A 17,011-nucleotide genomic window follows, 5' to 3' on the forward strand; every position below is an offset into this window, starting at 1 on the left:
GACAGACTGTCATTCCAGTGTGTTTATTTGCTGCTGCTGTGTTCCAACAGTGTGTGTTTCTACCAGATGACCTGAGGAAAAGAAGGAAAAGGAGGAAACAAACCAGAGGTCAAATAAACCACTTGGGCTGGGTGTGAACGCACACAGACAAACTCCATCAGCTGTGTTTAGTCCATTGTCAGGCAGGAGCTGTGGTAGCAAGAGAGCAGGTTTCATCCCCTGAAAGCCTTGTTAAATATCAACTATAATGCCATTGTGTCACACAAACCAAGGCTTGTAACTATGACAGTGGATCCAAACACCCATATCAACCACAAACAAACCCAGAGAGTGAGCTCATGGTACCTTAGCAACAGCCAGGTGGATTTACAGAAACAGTCCTGCTGCTAAAATCAGCATTTGGGTGGAGATCCATATGCAGGGGAATATTACAAAATGGGATTTCATTCAACTCTGCATTATATGATTCCTCAGGGAGCACTGCTGAAAGACTTGAATGTCTGAATGAGAGCAGGTAAGAGCAGTCGCAGAGCTGTTAGCGCTGAAAGGCAGTGTAATGAACTGTAACCCAAACTCTAACCACATACACATGCTTTCTGTTAAAATGCTGTTGATAACCCTGCTCGTCCAAATCAGTGAAACTAAACGGCTGAATCAGTTCCAGAGGTGTGTGCCTTCTGTTTTTCTTTCAAATGTGTCAGGCTGTTAAAACGGGCTCATAAAAGTGCTGCTTGTGTGAACCGTCGGTCCATTATTATATATACTCAAAACCGTTTTTGATAAAGATACAAGCAAAATAGAAAAGCAGTCCATTTTTGGGGTTTATTGCTATTGTTTTGAGTATGAGAATATTTCCTCAGGGAGAAATCTTGGTTTAGTTTTGGCCAAAAAGATATTTTTAGAGATGAATGTGTCCAAAATGATTTGATTTTAGACAAATCAGAGATAACAGCAGACCGCAGGGCACGTTACACATCACGAGAATGTTGAAACTGTCTGCTCTTGGGGACAGCAAAAGTGGAATGTGGAAACAGAGATGATTTCTTTTTTTCAATTGTTTTTAGTGGGTTTTTTTATCAATCTTGTCTTTTGACCTTTTCTTTTATTTGCTGGCTCTACAGCCCATCAGTGAATCACAGAAACAGTCTGAACCGTATTGTTATGTCTGTGACAAACAAATCAAAAGGAAATAAACGAGAATAATAATGCTCGTTATGACTAGTGAAAGATTGGATATTTTGATTTTGATACGTATATGTTCAGTACATGTTAATGGCTTTACCTTTCCTTCAAAATGCATTTATACTGTTGCAATATATAAATGGAATTTCTGGGAAGTGCCTGAACGCATCGTAACAAGTGAATTTAATTTGCTGCCTGTAAAAGAAATAATAATTCAATGTCCTTTATCCCCTCTGCTGCTATTTGTATAGCTTCATGTGAGTTTTTTTTATTTATTGCCAGAATTCTACCAAAAGTTTTTTAACTTATGGCCAATGATTATTTTATCTCTGTGGTTCATTCTTATTGTGTGTGTTCAGCTAGCAAGCTGCCACATACAACTGTTGTTGGTGGGATGAATACAGTTAAATTGAATATTTGTTGGACTGAATCCCAAATTTACCATGAAAAAACAAATTAAGTCCAATTCTATTTTACATGCATATGGTGTGTTTTTGTCAGTGAGACTCTTAACTTTGGAGTCTGAAGTGATGCAGAAGGTTAAAGGGGTATTCCACTGATTTCCCAAAATGCAACTCAGTCACATCTTTCATCAGACCCTCCTCGCCTGGCAAATATCCACATCTCTCAAACTCCCCACTTCAAGTCTGAATCACAGGCTTTCTGATAAAAACACAACACGAGAGATCAATCTGAGATAACCTGGTGACATCATCGAGGACTTTGCCACAGAGGACATTACACAACTGTTTGGACAGGTTGTACTCCTCATGACACGTTCCTCATGTGTAAAATAGGTGGAGTGTCCCTTTAAAAGCATTACATCATTGCCCGTCTTTAATGTGTTTTATTACAGCGGCTTGTAGAGAAGACATGGAATGCATAAATACTGATCATATTGCTACACAATGCCAGCGAGAAATGGTATTTGTTAAGATGAAAATGCTATAGATCACCCATTCAAGCTATAATTCACATCCAAAACCAGACATTAATTTGGTATTCTCAGAGTGGGCTATATATTTCTAAATTAATTCAGTCTGTACATCCAGGCCACAGTCATAAGGCCTCATTCACCCCTGGCCCTGAGAGTTCTTGTGGCGTGGCCCTTTGTTCACTGATTTAACCTCCTTTGTTTAAATTATACGACAGAAACTACTTGGATTTGTGAAATCACTCCGTGCTGCTTCACTATACGGTGTAAATGCAATGTCAAGCTAAGAATGTTCCCTCAGCCACATAAACTGTAAATCTGTGCATCTACTATAAAACTGTGGTTATCCAGAGAGCTGCCCACTCTGTGAAAAGTTTTTTTTTATGAATTGTCCTATGGATTTTTTAGGCAGACTGACATGTGACATTTTGTGAAACAGATAGTTTCCTTCATGCAGAGTAAGAAGTAGTCAGGCCAGGCCATGTGGTTGACACATTACTTGAACATATTGAATCCAGTGTAAATCCTGGTTTCACTTAGTGGATCTTAATAACAGAGCCAGATATTTTTTTAGGAATATTGCAGCTCCATAACTTCAAATTCAATGCAGATTCTGAGCAGATTCTTTGAAGTGTTTTTCTTTATGTAATGCATTCATTCCATATACAAACACAGGGGACACCCGTTTAAAAACTGTCACTTTGAAATCCAAACCAATGCACATAAAAATGGTTCATGTTTCAACTCAACACTACAAACAAACTTTTTAAAAATGTGTGTGTGTGTGTGACAGAGTATTGCTAACTGGCTGAACACTGTGCAACATCTTTGTTTCCAGAGAAACATGCTGAATGTGTGATGAATGGGAGGAGGAAGCATCGAGCTGCGTGTGTTGCAGATGGAAACATGTATGTTCACGGCGAGCAGAGAAGGAACTTTCAGTCCAAACCTTTTCATGTGAGCACAGTGTTCACACTCCTTCCACCAAGACCCTGCAGAGACACCGGTCTCTCCGCTAGAGGCTCCGAGCTCCTGGGCCTGCAAGGTGACCCCTCAAATCACACACACACACACACAGACTCGTTCCAAATAAATGTGGCTCTATGAAATTTCATGTTGTCGTTTAATGCCCTATCAAATCTTTTATGTAATGTAGTGTCATGTCAAATGCTGTCAGTGTTGCCTTTGCCACTGTTGCAATTCATATAATAAATTGTATAATGATTATCGTTCCTGTCGCAGTGCACGGGTTCTGCTGCCCCCTCCAGCAGAGGCCCAGCAGCGGGAGGGTGACACACAGGGTGACACCACAGAGCAGAGGGGGAGGAGATGACACGCTGAGACCGCTAACCAGCGCCGAGGGAAGGCCGCAGAGCAGAAAAGAACCAGGCTCAAGATCCAGGACCGGGACCCGACCTGGGACGACCCTGAGAGGAAGTGCAGTCGGTGAAACAACAGGTGAATGAATCACACATGTTAGTGAGTCTCACTGTACAACCCTTCACTTTGTTATATCTCTTCAGCACTCAAACACTAAATAAAGATGTGTGACGCTGTTCTTTTATTTCAATATTTTGTCAAGTTCTCAGCCTCAGTGATTCTTGGCTGGATGTGCTGAGCTGCCAGTATTCAGGCTTTTTTTTTTTCTTCTAATAATCATTTATTTTTATGCATACTTTCCATGGCTGCTCATCAATTTGGAAACCGCACTGCCAATTAAAATAAATCATTTGAAGCTCATCACTGCCAGCTTTCTGTGAGGATACCAGACAACAGACTACATCCCCACTGAATCTGAAAACGTTTACTTTTCTCTTTACATTTCCACACTTTTTCACACCCCAAAATGTCTCCAGAGTGAATAGATCTAACAAGGCCGGCCTTGTGTTTTAGTTTTAGTGTTGATGTAAAAAGTTCAGACACAGTCGGGTGCTGTGTGACGATAAAGTATCAATATAGCCGATCACAGAATATGAAAGTAATCATTAATCAGTTTTTATATAATTTTGTCAGACAACTTAATGATTATAAATAGTGATCAATGTCTCAGTACAGCAGTGTTAACAGCTAGTTATGAGCTGCAATCAAATCACTTTTTATGCTTGTTCAATCATCGCACGACAGACACAAAAAATATGTAAATAAGAATAAATGTGAAAGAGGCTCATAGTGCCAAACTGACTCTATAATTTCCTCCTGCTCTGTTGAGCTGTTTAGCATCTTTCAGCACATTATTTTAGATTGATGGACTTTAACTTTACTGTTTCGTTGTTGTTGTTGGCTGCAGTCGTGTTCTCAGCTAACAAATAACCCCACAAAGCCAAACATTTCCAGAGCTAAAAGGAGAGCGAATATTGCAATGACATTCATCAGCTCTGTGTGCTGGATGTGTAAATATGCAAGTGTTTGCTAACAAGTTTGCTGTATCAAGTTAAAACATGAAATTATGACATTTTTTCTCCGTCTCTGTCTAATTTAACACCTGTGTAGCTAATCAGTGGGGATTACTGGAAAACTAAAGCAGCTAATTGTTGATATTTTGCTCTGCTGTTCATAGTTTGTCCATCTGTATTAGTTTACACCTAATACATCAATGAAACATCATGAGACACTACTGTATCTCCAGTGACACTGTGGATAACCACATAGATCCATGTTTACTGGAGTATCCGATCAATTCATGTAAACTAGATCTGATATTTGATAAAAAAGACAATATAATCTCTATTGACTGTCTTGTACTAATATATACTGTTACTTTTCATAATGGGAACCAAAGCTGCTGTTTATTTACCATGCTAACCAGCATGATGTAATTTTTCAGCGTTAAATGTCTAAAAACAACTAGACCTATGTTATATATTTTGTTGAGTTGTGTACAATGTTCAACCCAGAGAAATCCATGATTTTAATCAAGGTAATGGTGTGTTGTTGTCACTAGCGTCATATCCCCTTTACCTCTTCTACTTGCTATAACTTCTGGGGAATGTTACGTTAGCTAATGTTACGTTAGCTAATGTAACGTTAGCTAATGTTACTTGCGGCTGTTTCATTAGAATGAAATGACATGAAAACATGAAAATAACTTTAATATTCAGTGCTGCTTGAAAGTTTGTGAACCCTTTAGATTCTGCATAAATATGACCTAAAACATGATCAGATTTCTATTCAAATTCTAAAACTAGATAAAGAGATATCAGTTATACAAATGAGACAAAAACCTTACACTTGTTTGTTTATTTATTGAGGAAAATGATCCCATGTTACATATTTGTGTGAGGCGCAAAAGTATGTAAACCTCTAGGATTATCAATCCATTTGATGGAGAAATTAGAGTCTGTGTTTCAATCAATGGGATGATTATCAAGTGTGAGTCTGGGAGGCCTTGTCTTATTTAAAGAAGAGGAATCTGGGTCTTCACTATCAAAGTCTGAGCTTCACAACATAAGGTTTGTGGAAGTGTGTCATGGCTCAAATAAAGGATATTTCTAAGGACCTTAGAAGAAGAGTTGTTGATGCTCAACAAGCTGGAAAGAGTTACAAAACCATTTCTGAAGAGTTTGGACTCTACCAGTCGACTATCACGCAGATCATGTACAAATTGACCTTAATCCTACAGAAATGCTGTTGGACGACCTGAAGCAGGCAGTTCATGCAGGAAGCCCACCAGCATCCATGAGTTGAGACTGTTCTGTAAGGAGGAATAGGATGAAATTCCTCCGAGCTGATGTGCAGGGATGATAAACAGTTACTGGAAACGTTTGGTTGAAGTTATTGCTGCAAAAGTTGTCACATCAGTTACTGAAAGCAAGAGTTCACATACTTTAGCCTCACACAAATATGTAAGATTGGACAATTTTCCTCGATAAATAAATGAAAAAGTTTTGTTTTTTTTGCCTCATTTGTTTAATTGGGTCCACTTTATCTTGTTTTAGGACTGTAAATATCTGATCATGTTTTAGGTCATATTCATACAGAAATATGAGAGTTTGGGTTACAGAAATATCTCGTCCATGAACATGCTTTTGCCTCTACGTCAGTTTGATTTTCATCCGTGGTGGTGATTATTTAACAATGAAGACAACAACTCCCATGATCCCACGCTACTTCACAACGTCATCTGTCTTTTGTTGTTTCAACTGAGAGACCCCTCGCGGCAGAAATGACATACTGTGTATTTAAAAGGCTTTTTTTGATCAACATACACACACAAACATTACAACTTCCATCTGCCGGCAGATCCTTATAATCATATCCAGATAATATGCATATATGAATTCTTTTTTCTGGCTTTGGGCAGGAACAGCTGTGTTTATTTGTGGTGACTCAAACAAATAATCCCGTTTCAATGCCAGCTGACATGAAAGTTTCTCTGTTTTGCATTCTTTCTTTATTACTTGGATTGAGGGCTGTATATGTTTTTGCTGCAGTTTTGGGTAATTGTCTTTTGGACATCCTCTAGTGATAACCAGACACAGTTGTTCACATGTAGTTATGCTCAATCTATCACCCAGTCAAAGGTCCAGTGTTTTGATTATTGGCAATCTGTAGGTGACATCTGCAGCGTGCGTGCCCGACAGCAACTGACTCTCTGAAACAAATTCTCCTCCCAGGAACTCCAACAACCCACGGTGAGAAGCATGCTCCCCATGGACACCCCGGCAAGTTTAACTCAGAACTACATCTGTATCTGCCTTCATCACTGTGTGAGGATGAGGAGCAGGACACTGAGACAGAGGAGATGAGGTATGACTTCTTAATGAGAACAGCCATCTGCATCACTTTCATGAACTGCTCCTTGGATAATGTGTTTGACGTCACATCTGTGGTCTCCACCCTCCTTTCCAGAAACTGGGACAGAGCTCTGAAACAGGTCTCAGAAGTGATGTCAGTCGGAGGGTGGGGAGGCAAAAAAATATTTTCCCAAGCAATAGAAACAATTGCAGTAAATGTAGAAGTATGCCCACTGGGTCTAAGTGGGATGTGTTGTATCCATGGAATCATTCCATGCAACGAGGATGATGTTACAGGATGTTGTGTGAAACATCAGTAGAGAGACATTATGGAGGAGGGTGAACCCAATGAAATATGTCCAGAGTCTGTAAGTTTGTAGATATATTATTTTATTCTCAAATTGACTTAAATGGCATTTTGAAATCAGTAAAATATTAGCAAATTAGACATGAGACATTACCAACAAGAGGTATTAGACAACAGTGATATAACTATATCAAGACACAACATAGATCATTACATGCATCAATACAAAAATGACAGATAAAAAGAACAATATGGCAGTAGCATGAATGTGTTCAATAACATTAATGACAAGAGAAAACTTGCACAAATGAACATTGTGGCTCGATGGTGGTGTCAGAGGAAGGTCAGAAGGCCACATGAGGAATATTTTCTGAGATACCATTTCACAAAGCAAAGGGTTGGACTGACAGAATATAAAATATAATGGTTATGTCACTGAGGACACCAGGGCCCTCTCCTCAGCATTTAGGGGTTTGTTCATATTATGTGTCTTTAAAGATCCTCTTGGTCTTACTTAGCACAAAGACAGGAAGCAGGAAGAACCTGCTATGGCTGAAAAAATGTAATGTTTGTGGGTTTTTTTAGGAACTTTCATCACATCATTACATTAAATGTTATGTTTCTGTGCTGCACGCAGGCCTTCAGCATGGGAGCCTCGCTCACCAACAGAGACCAGACCAACCCAGGACCCTGCACTCCACAGCACACCACGGGCACCTTCTGATGACATCACACCAGATGACTCTGAGCTCCAACAATGTTTAGAGTAGATTTCAGATTTACAGATTGAGCCAATTTGGCCCTAAAGAGCCTCCACATGGACCAGACAGAAAAAAGTGAGAGGGAGACAGGCCTCTGGTGATAAGACCTGCAGCTGTCTACAGATGGAGGCTCCACACATGAAGAACATGGAGATGCTGGAGAGTGCGCAAAATAATTTTTTTTTAAAAATCCAGAGAGCGCAGGAGAATACGAGCGAGTGCGTACTGCAGCACCACATGAGAAAAAGAAGCAGTAATAAGACGCCTGTGAGCAGCAGATGTGCAACACGGATTACATTTAGTGGAACAGGTGTGTTTGTTTCACACCTGCAGAGACAAGATGTAGAAGAGCAAACGAAAAGAAAATACTGTAGCTGTAGAGATCAGGTGGATAGAAAAAAAGACTTGAAAGGAGCAAAATGTTCAAATCCAAAGAGATGCATTTATTTTAAAAAACAGTGATCAGTGATAAGAAAAAAAAATCATTTTGTTTAGTTTTAACTGTCATGGATATACTATATTATATCTTTGATTCCATGCTCAAATTTTGGTAACTTTGACATTAAAAAAACAGCTTTAGTCACTTCTTTAAGAAATGTGTGGGAAATTAGATACTATAAGTCAAAGTCTTCTGCTCATATTTTAAACCTAACCAGGCAAAATAAGCTTTAAAGAAAGCTCAGAGGTTTAATTTCTAGTCTTCGTTCAGTGAACAGGGACATAAGATGCACATTTCTTATTTGTTTTGCTTACAAGGATTCATTTATGATTTGCTATATACATATACTGAATGTTTTTGTGCTACCATGTGAATACAGATGGAAAAATAGAAAAAAAATCATAATAAGTTAGTAAATTGCCTTATCTGCAAATATACCGTAGGTCAAGAGTTTCCGGTTTTTGGTGATTATTTTGTCTAACATTTAAACATGTATTAAATGCAAAGCTTGTGCTTATCATGTATTGATTCAGCTGAAACAGTGCTTGACCTTCCATGTCACATGATGCCTTCAGACATCTTGCAAGAGGTGTGTCCTTCACCTCTACCTCCCTTCTTCTTATCCTTCTTATCCTTCACAGTGTGTCATGTCTTTATAGTGTCTTCTCGCTGGCCTTCTCTCAGTACACAGGTAGCAGATCATACACCAAACACTGTGCTCCGGAGAGATCTGGACTCCACTGCTGCTCCGAAAAGGCCTCAGTGCACAAGAGCCTGTCGGCAGAACGGAGGGAAGTCGATGAAAGTGACACTGAAACGGAAACTGAATGAAACTTTGTGTTTGTAACTCACACTGTAAAATATATATATGGTTAGAAAGATATGGTAAGATAAAATTATGACATACCAAGTCCTATTTATAAAACTATGTGATAATTATATATTCATAATTCTATTATAATACAAAATCAAAATTATGAGATAAGTCAAAACTGTTCAAAAGGTCATTCAAAATCAGTGAAAGAAGATATTATGAGATGACCTCACAGATACACAGATCCAAGAGACTGTCTCATGATTTCACTTTAGATCGCATCATTTTAAATTAAAAACTCATGCTTCTGATGAGTCATTTTATTTTATCATTCATACATTTTCATTGGTCTATTTCATCTTTTTATTCTCCTGGCAGGAACGGGCTTCCATACATACATACAGGGCTGTACAGTACCAGGCTATATAGTGCATGCTACATGATACACAATCGGGCCAAACTCCATTAAAAAGACTCATATTAACAGAAATATAAAGACAAATTCAAAGAATCCAGAAACATCAATTGACACTGCGATAGTTTTTCATGGAGGATTTTTTTCACGGTTGGTTTGTAGCGCACGTCAAATAATACAGTTTCCCTAAAATTTCCTTTGAATATCAGAGGATGATAACTAATGATTGTGCTGACCCCGTGTGAACAGACTGTATCATAGAAATCTACCCGTAACACAGAACACTTGAATCTCTGTCAGTTTTCATCTATTTTTTATCCATATCTGGAGTCTTAATTGCCTTTGAACTTGCTGAGCATGAATTCTTTTCATTTCAATTATCCCATAACCATCCCTATTTTACCAGCCTTTCATCTAAATTATCATCAGCACCATGACATTTACTGAGCACATTCATGTTTCCCAGTGGAGTGGAGCCTATTTTGAGATGCCATACGAACCATTACCGAGGATGAAGTAAGCAGCAGCGCTGAGAGAGAGGATGATGAGGAAGATCGTGCCTAGACCCAGATCTCCCATGGCACAGGCATTGGGACAAGCACAGGGGCTTTCCACCCAGATGTGCAGGGGCTCCTCCGCTCTCAGGCTCTGGTCTCGGATGAAAGACGCAGACTCGTTTGGATTACAGTGGTAATGCACGACTGTCAGCGGCTGCTCATCGTGAGCTGAGACAGGAGAAGAAGAAGAGAGGTCGTCAGGTCGTCACGCCGGAGTGTTAAAATGATCAGTGACGTGACTTAAATGTGATGTTTTTGTTTCAGCTCACCAAAGTATGAGACAGACAGCGTCTTCAGGGTGTCATTGTAGTGGAATTCATTCCCTTCATGTCTTCCAAAGCTGATATAGCGGTTAACGTATCTGTTGAGTCTTTGATACCTATTCACATAAGCAAAATATTAAATACATTCTTTTAAAGAACCTACCAGATATGTAAATTAGCTCATTTAATAACTCAAACATTTGTTCCTGAAAGCAAGACTGCTGAAATAATAAGAATAAACTATAGTCCTATAGTCTCAAATATGTGTCTAAGGCCCCTAAGTTTGGGCCCCTGAGGAGAATCTCATCCCTGTCTCCTCCTAACCTCCCTCTCACACACACACACACACACACACACACACACACACACACACACACACACACACACACATTTTTAAAATCAACTTTGCAATGTGCAAATGTACAGCACAGTCAACTAAGGTTAACGAAGAACAAAAATCAACATGTTAAAACTTCTGAATTTTGTCAGAAGATTTATGCCAAAAGGACAAAAGTCTCTCAATGTATGTGTTTGGGGGCCCTCTGGTGGCCACTGGCCCCATAACAGCGGCCTGGTGATACTCTGCGTTTTCCTTGATGTCAACATATCCCATGAAAAGACCAAAACCAACCATGAATTGATCTTCTAACAAGTATTGTGTGTGTATCAAAGCCTGATATATCTTATTCCTCAGAGCCATAGAGCTCCATTGCTGTCCAAAAACACATCATGAGCCACACCGCTGTACTGAGTGACATGTTCCTTCATTACCATAAACACACACTCACTGTAGTTTATCTTGACTCGATCCCAAACACACTGTCCTGCTGCCAGAAACATTCACTAGAAATGTGGATTCATCCGCTGCTGAAAGTAGTCCTGAACAAATGCACTATTTCCTCCTGTTTGAGTGCCCAGCTGTTTTAGTCTTCTTTTAAATGTTTTTTTAAAGGTTTATGTCTTCAGTAGGAACCAGTGGGGTTGGGGCTGAGAGCCTCAGACAGCATAATGACAACAGAAAGTACTGAGAGATGGACTGACACGTTGTTGGTTATGGTCTGTTTATGAGCTTTGACATTGCAAATGGCTACATCCCACATGTGTCCAAAGTGTCTCGCAATGCATAAAGTGGTACAATACCCTTTGTTTCTAATGCCTGAATGTAGTTGTGTGTACTCTACCTGACAATAAGGCATGCAGCGACATTGGTGCAGTCACTTCCTGTCAGGTCCTCTGGCTGTGAGAAGGACTGGCAGGGGCTGAAAGTCAGCAGGATCTCAGCATTGACTGGCATGTTGTCCGCCGTCACTGGCTTCAAACGCCCCAGGAAACCATCTGCATCCCCCATAGCCTTGAGGTTTATCACCCCGCTCCCATCCTTCATGATGCATTTGCAGTCGTTGACTTTGAAGCAGCCTGTCTTCTTAGCGGAGCTCGAATGACGAGAGAGAGACGAGGGCAAGAACACACTAAAACAAACAAGTAGAGTGAGGAGGACAGTCTGAGAGCTCATGGTGACGGAGTGCACCAGAACAGAGGATAGTGACAAGTGGTGTGTCGGTAGGTAACTAAAGAGCAGCTGACAGCATGGTGATGGTGGGAAAGCAATTAGAATAAAGGTGATTGCCATTCCGGACATTCCTAAGGCCCACTGTGCTCAGATCAGTGTTTTTCCAAAAGCAGCGTTATGTTCAAGACGTCCCTTTGTAGCCTGCAGCACAGAATTACATCATCAATTACATCAAGGTATTAAATCACTGTGTTTTCAGTAGAAATAAAATCAAAACTATCTGCATGACTAGATCTGACAAGGAGGAAGAGGGAAAAAGTGATTTCTCTGGAATAGTTCTCCAAGTTCTCTGAAGCAACAGCAGACAGACAGCGAGCAACAGAACATTTGACTTACAGTCGATGTTAAACAATGCAGGAGGACAAATGACATGAAAATACTAGTGAGAGATAATCAAACAACCAGGGACGATGTCAAATGAAAAACAACAGTGATACACGCAAGAATTTCATAGCAGGTCTCTGACATTAAAGGGGTAGTAGTATTGTTCTTCCATTAAGTTGGGGGACTTGTGAAAGACAGATTTTTTTTTAAGAAGAATGGTCATTACTCCCTAATGTGGATCAAGCTCCATAACATGGACACTACATTCCCCATAATGCAACTTGAAAGTGTCTTTCATTAGACCCCGCCTGCCTCAGATCTGTCCATCCCCTCAGTTTGTTACAGGTTTTCTGATATGAACTTGTACTCTCTGAACTGACATCAATATGATCCGGATTATTTTCTGACTTGACATAGAACATTTTATTTACTACACAGCGTTGTGCTTGTCTCTACAAACTTTACACTGAAAGCAGAACACAACATAAAAGGTGTGACGCTCCAGTTTGACAGGCGATCTATGGAGAACAGAGCCTGTATTAGTCAAACTGATCAAAGTAGAAGTTTGGACAGGTTTCCAGATGTTAGCTGTAGCAGTATAAGAGGTATTTTGGCCTATTTGTATTTGATTTCAGCATTTGATAGTTTTTATTTAACAGCAACAAGCATCAAGCATAAGTCTGGCATTGATTTTGTTTGCAGTCATTGTCTAAAACAGACAGGGGGTGAGATGCTTATATGTGTGCAATGAGATTCTAACACCAGCACTTGTGTTAGTGTGCTGCCCTCATGTGGTATCACTATTATCAATATCAAGATGACAAACAACACTTATGGAACAGCTGCAGCTACATTGGTCTAGACAAATACTAGCAGGAAGTTTAAGTTAAACACAATAATTAAGGGGTCTTCCACTCTCACCCTACATACAAACTTTACATTCCAAACAGCACAACAACCAAACATGTTCACTCCTTACTTTGTTCAAGTGTTTCATTACCACTGAAATCAAACCCAGTTGTACAGACTGAATAGTGAAATGTTCTTTTTCACTGGGCAGAACTGGAGATCTTAAAGCCACAAACACTGAAGAGACCAGTGAACGTTTCTTTGTGGATGTCACAACAAAGACACCTTCATGATGAACTCATTCTGTAATTTATCATTTTTGCTTTAATGGAAATGAGTGATCGGTGAACCATACTTAACCTGCAGTATGGAACTTTTACATATAAATGAACGTCTGTTACATTCAAACCTCTCTGAATTTCAGCCTACCAGAGATTTTAATCTGGTGTTGGGTTTGACGTTCCTGCACCGGCTGGATGAGCTAGCTTCCAGTTAGCCCTCTGCTAACTTGAATGGGGATAAAAATTATTTAATCTTTCAGCTCTTCTAGACTTCCCAAATGTTACTGGACCAAATGTATCAAATTCTGATAGTGAAACAAGTCTTTTGTTGGGGTTTTGTGACACTCAAAACAACGTATCCACCGTTTTACAGCTGCAACAGTAGTGACGGTGTAGGCTACTGTCTTATACTCTCACTGTCAGAAAGGGAAAACAGAAGTCCCAGATTCAGCTTTAACATACAGATGTTGAAGGACAAACTACACAATTCTTTGTCTTTTACACAGATTTTATTTTGTCAATAGAAAAAGCCTCTAAGCTTTGACTGCAAATTTGCGGATAGAGTACAGGAGGTCTTTCCTCTGCTGTTTCTTGGTTCGCAGACTCTCTTCATGTTTGTTGAGTCGGCGACGCAGAGCTCTGGTCTTCTTGGGTCTCAGATCCAGGGGCTTGTACTTCTTACCCTGAAACAAATTAAATCGACTTTCAGTGGATCATAAAATTAAAAATAAAAGATTCTGCCCAAATGAAATATAATCATATATAATTTATACAGTCAAACACTAAGCAAGGCTTTACATATGTTGCCATGGTTATTTCAATAATCAGCTGTGGCTACATTAGTGGTAGGTGGCCAGAGTGGGTGAACATCATTATCACCATGGTAACACTGACCGCAACCTTTGCAGTACCTTCAATACATTCCTCTGAACCTTTCTAAAGAGGGTCAGAGCTAGTGGAAGTTTAGGAGGAGCACACAGTCATCACTTATCAAACAAACAATATGCTTGCTAAAGCATAAGATATTCAGAGTGAGTACACAAACTTCCCCTTGTGGCCATTTTCTGAATTGTTTATCTTATGTTGGGGAACATCATGTGTAATCTTACTTTAGAATATTTAAACTCCTTCAAAAACCTGCATGTATATAGTCACAAAAACAACCAAGGGTAGTAACATATAGGTTAATGATGTTAGAATTTGAAGAAGTTATTGACTAGAGTGTTGAAATAGAAATGTTAAAGCATTAGTTTAATTGTCAACTCCTGTGAAAAGCCTAATAAAAAAATAATATCTTAGAATTATTGCAGCCCATTTAACAATCATCATGGATTATGAGGAACATTCAGGTCATCTCAAGTCTCAGTCTTTTGGTAAGCAATTGTGAATGCATCAGCAAATCATCAGCTCACAAATATCATCTTGGACGAGAGCACTGAAGTCTGTGTGTACTGCATGAAGAGCAGTGTGAGGAAACTGGTCTGCTGGTTGCTCTCACCTTGTAGAACTTCCTCAGGTTCTCTTTCTGTGTCTGGTTGATTACAGTCAGGACTCTGGCGATGGACTTGCGGACAACGCGGCTGTAAAAGGATGAAAAACTGAATTAGCCTCAGCAGATATAGCTGTACACCAATCATGTTATAATTAATAAACCCTACAAACAACAACACACTGGTGTTTTGTTTTTTCTCTTAGGGGGGTGGTTAACAGTCCTGGATTATGAGGAACATTCAGGTCATCTCAAGTCTCAGTCTTTTGGTAAGCAATTGTGAATGCATCAGCAAATCATCAGCTCACAAATATCATCTTAGACGAGAAGCCTGACCCCCGGCTAGCCAACTGTAGGGGTGGGTATGAGCAAGGTTTTTCTCTCTTTTTTCATTACTAAAGAATTGAGTTTAAATTATTTTTTTAAAGTCACTATATAACCTCAATAATCTTTCACTGGAAATAAGTCTAACATGTTAATAAAGTAAACATTCTTGACATGAAAATACTAAGTGAAGTTTAGAAAGAATTAAGACCACAGACATCAGCCTGAGTCTTATTCTGATCACCTTCTCTTCACAAGTCTCTTGATCACTACCCAACAAATGAGCCAGTCGTAAGGATGGGCCATAATGCTTCATAAAGACACATCAGCACCTGTACCATATGTACCAAATTACACCGACATCTTACAGCTCCACACAGTCACATCATATCTGCATCATCCTGGTCTACTTCACTGAGCCTGAATGGTCTTAAATCATTTTCACATAGTACGTACATCTTGGAGAGCTTGGATGCGGCTCCACCGGTCACCTTGGCCACACGGAGCTGGGACAGTTCATTCTTCAGGTCGTCCAGCTGCTTAAGCAGCTCCTCCTTCTTCTTGCCCCGCAGATCTCTTGCCTTGATCTTGGCCTGGACCGTCAGAGAAAATAGAGACATTAGTTAGCAACGATGTTGTGTCGAAGTCTTTTTCCCTTAACTAGCACCCAACCTTATCCCTAACCCCAACCGGTCGTCTTCTTAAGTGCTTAACCTGACCCTATGCTATCATTAACCTCTACCAGTTATCTCTGCTACACCGAACCATAACCTACACCAACCGCGGACGTGGTGCTACGGGAAACACATCTTTGCCGGTAGGGACACATTATTTGAGGGGGGGGACAGACTCCGACACTGCATTAATAGTGTCAGACACGCCATTAGCCGAGCTAGCATGGCTCGTTACGGTTAGCAGACCTGATAACGTTACGCTTTTAACGGTATTCGGCTTTTTAGCCAGACATGACTTATTCAAACTATCTAAATTCAGTATTTACACAGATATATTGGTAGTCAATGACTACAGTTAAGACTTTACAGCAGTAGTCACATTCAGCGGAGTCAACCGAGTTAACGTCGCTCGGCACAGTCGCTCTATAAAGTAACATATTTCTAAATTCCGGTGGCAGCCTACTCATCTACACATGCACCAACAACTACCTAAGGAGTTTATGTTCACATATTTGACCAATTTGACCGACTGTAGACGAGATAAACATGATAAATATGATATTTTGTGACCCAGCAGCGGATCCTCACCATGTTTCTTCTCGCTGCCCTGTTGGAAAGGCCGGACGTACCGCGTGCTCACAAAAAAGTAGCTTCCGGAGAATTCTTCTTCGTCTGTTGAAATGATCACGTTGACAACTTGAAAACAGCGCCGCCGGCGGGCGCAGCGTCGGAGGAACAACGGAACCAAAACGGGAGGATAAATATGAGAGAAGAAACCACGAAAAAAGCAAACGGAGTCGAGAAATAACCTTTCCTAATACCCGAGAAAATAAAAATCGGTTCTAATGATAAAGTCAGAATAAACAGGACACACGTAGGTTATGTTCTCTATATTTTGCAATTAAATCACGTAAACTGACACCAAAACTGAAATGTTGCAATGTTGCATATTAAGTGATGTATTAGGGAAAAATATGAATAAATCATTAAAAATTCAGTTTTATACAAGTGTTTAAAATAAAGATCACTGTAAGAAACATCATAATATGGATAGACTGCTCACTGGAAATACGTGTATAAAAATTAGGCAATTGC

General features: G+C 39.8%; 3 protein-coding genes across 3 annotated transcripts; 1 reads left to right on the forward strand and 2 right to left on the reverse strand.

The window, feature by feature from the left end:
• The first annotated feature begins 227 nt into the window (after positions 1-227).
• LOC137191204 (uncharacterized) lies at positions 228-8,724 on the forward strand. The gene is made up of 5 exons (XM_067601112.1): positions 228-514; positions 2,955-3,161; positions 3,359-3,574; positions 6,730-6,862; positions 7,794-8,724. The coding sequence occupies exons 1-5, from the start codon at positions 505-507 to the stop codon at positions 7,924-7,926; spliced, it is 699 nt and encodes a 232-aa protein (XP_067457213.1). The 5' UTR covers positions 228-504; the 3' UTR covers positions 7,927-8,724.
• Positions 8,725-8,863: 139 nt separating this feature from the next.
• LOC137191199 (uncharacterized) lies at positions 8,864-12,256 on the reverse strand. Its single transcript, XM_067601099.1, has 4 exons — positions 11,587-12,256; positions 10,412-10,521; positions 10,092-10,310; positions 8,864-9,130 (listed from the first exon to the last, which is right to left on the reverse strand). The coding sequence occupies exons 1-4, from the start codon at positions 12,042-12,044 to the stop codon at positions 8,985-8,987; spliced, it is 933 nt and encodes a 310-aa protein (XP_067457200.1). The 5' UTR covers positions 12,045-12,256; the 3' UTR covers positions 8,864-8,984.
• A 1,660-nt stretch (positions 12,257-13,916) lies between these two features.
• On the reverse strand, positions 13,917-16,615 carry rpl35 (ribosomal protein L35). Its single transcript, XM_067601147.1, has 4 exons — positions 16,505-16,615; positions 15,699-15,835; positions 14,928-15,009; positions 13,917-14,112 (listed from the first exon to the last, which is right to left on the reverse strand). Exons 1-4 carry the CDS (start codon positions 16,505-16,507, stop codon positions 13,963-13,965), a joined length of 372 nt encoding a protein of 123 aa, XP_067457248.1. The 5' UTR covers positions 16,508-16,615; the 3' UTR covers positions 13,917-13,962.
• Positions 16,616-17,011: the final 396 nt, after the last annotated feature.

Source organism: Thunnus thynnus, chromosome 2, assembly GCF_963924715.1.
Source record: "Thunnus thynnus chromosome 2, fThuThy2.1, whole genome shotgun sequence".
NCBI classification, from domain to species: domain Eukaryota; kingdom Metazoa; phylum Chordata; class Actinopteri; order Scombriformes; family Scombridae; genus Thunnus; species Thunnus thynnus.

What these genes read in the sequence shown, in the direction of transcription:
- LOC137191199 (XM_067601099.1), bottom strand. Translation starts at nt 12,044, where the DNA reads ATGTCCGGAATGGCAATCACCTTTATTCTAATTGCTTTCCCACCATCA. An exon ending in GCTGCATGCCTTATTGTCAG is followed by an intron (nt 10,522 to 11,586) that starts GTAGAGTACACA and finishes TTATGTGAATAG; the next exon opens with GTATCAAAGACTCAACAGAT. An exon ending in TGCTGCTTACTTCATCCTCG is followed by an intron (nt 9,131 to 10,091) that starts GTAATGGTTCGT and finishes TTCTGCCGACAG; the next exon opens with GCTCTTGTGCACTGAGGCCT.
- rpl35 (XM_067601147.1), bottom strand. An exon ending in GCATCCAAGCTCTCCAAGAT is followed by an intron (nt 15,010 to 15,698) that starts GTACGTACTATG and finishes ATCCTTTTACAG; the next exon opens with CCGCGTTGTCCGCAAGTCCA. An exon ending in ACCTGAGGAAGTTCTACAAG is followed by an intron (nt 14,113 to 14,927) that starts GTGAGAGCAACC and finishes AATTTGTTTCAG; the next exon opens with GGTAAGAAGTACAAGCCCCT.
- LOC137191204 (XM_067601112.1), top strand. An exon ending in CGAGCTCCTGGGCCTGCAAG is followed by an intron (nt 3,162 to 3,358) that starts GTGACCCCTCAA and finishes TTCCTGTCGCAG; the next exon opens with TGCACGGGTTCTGCTGCCCC. An exon ending in TGCAGTCGGTGAAACAACAG is followed by an intron (nt 3,575 to 6,729) that starts GTGAATGAATCA and finishes TTCTCCTCCCAG; the next exon opens with GAACTCCAACAACCCACGGT.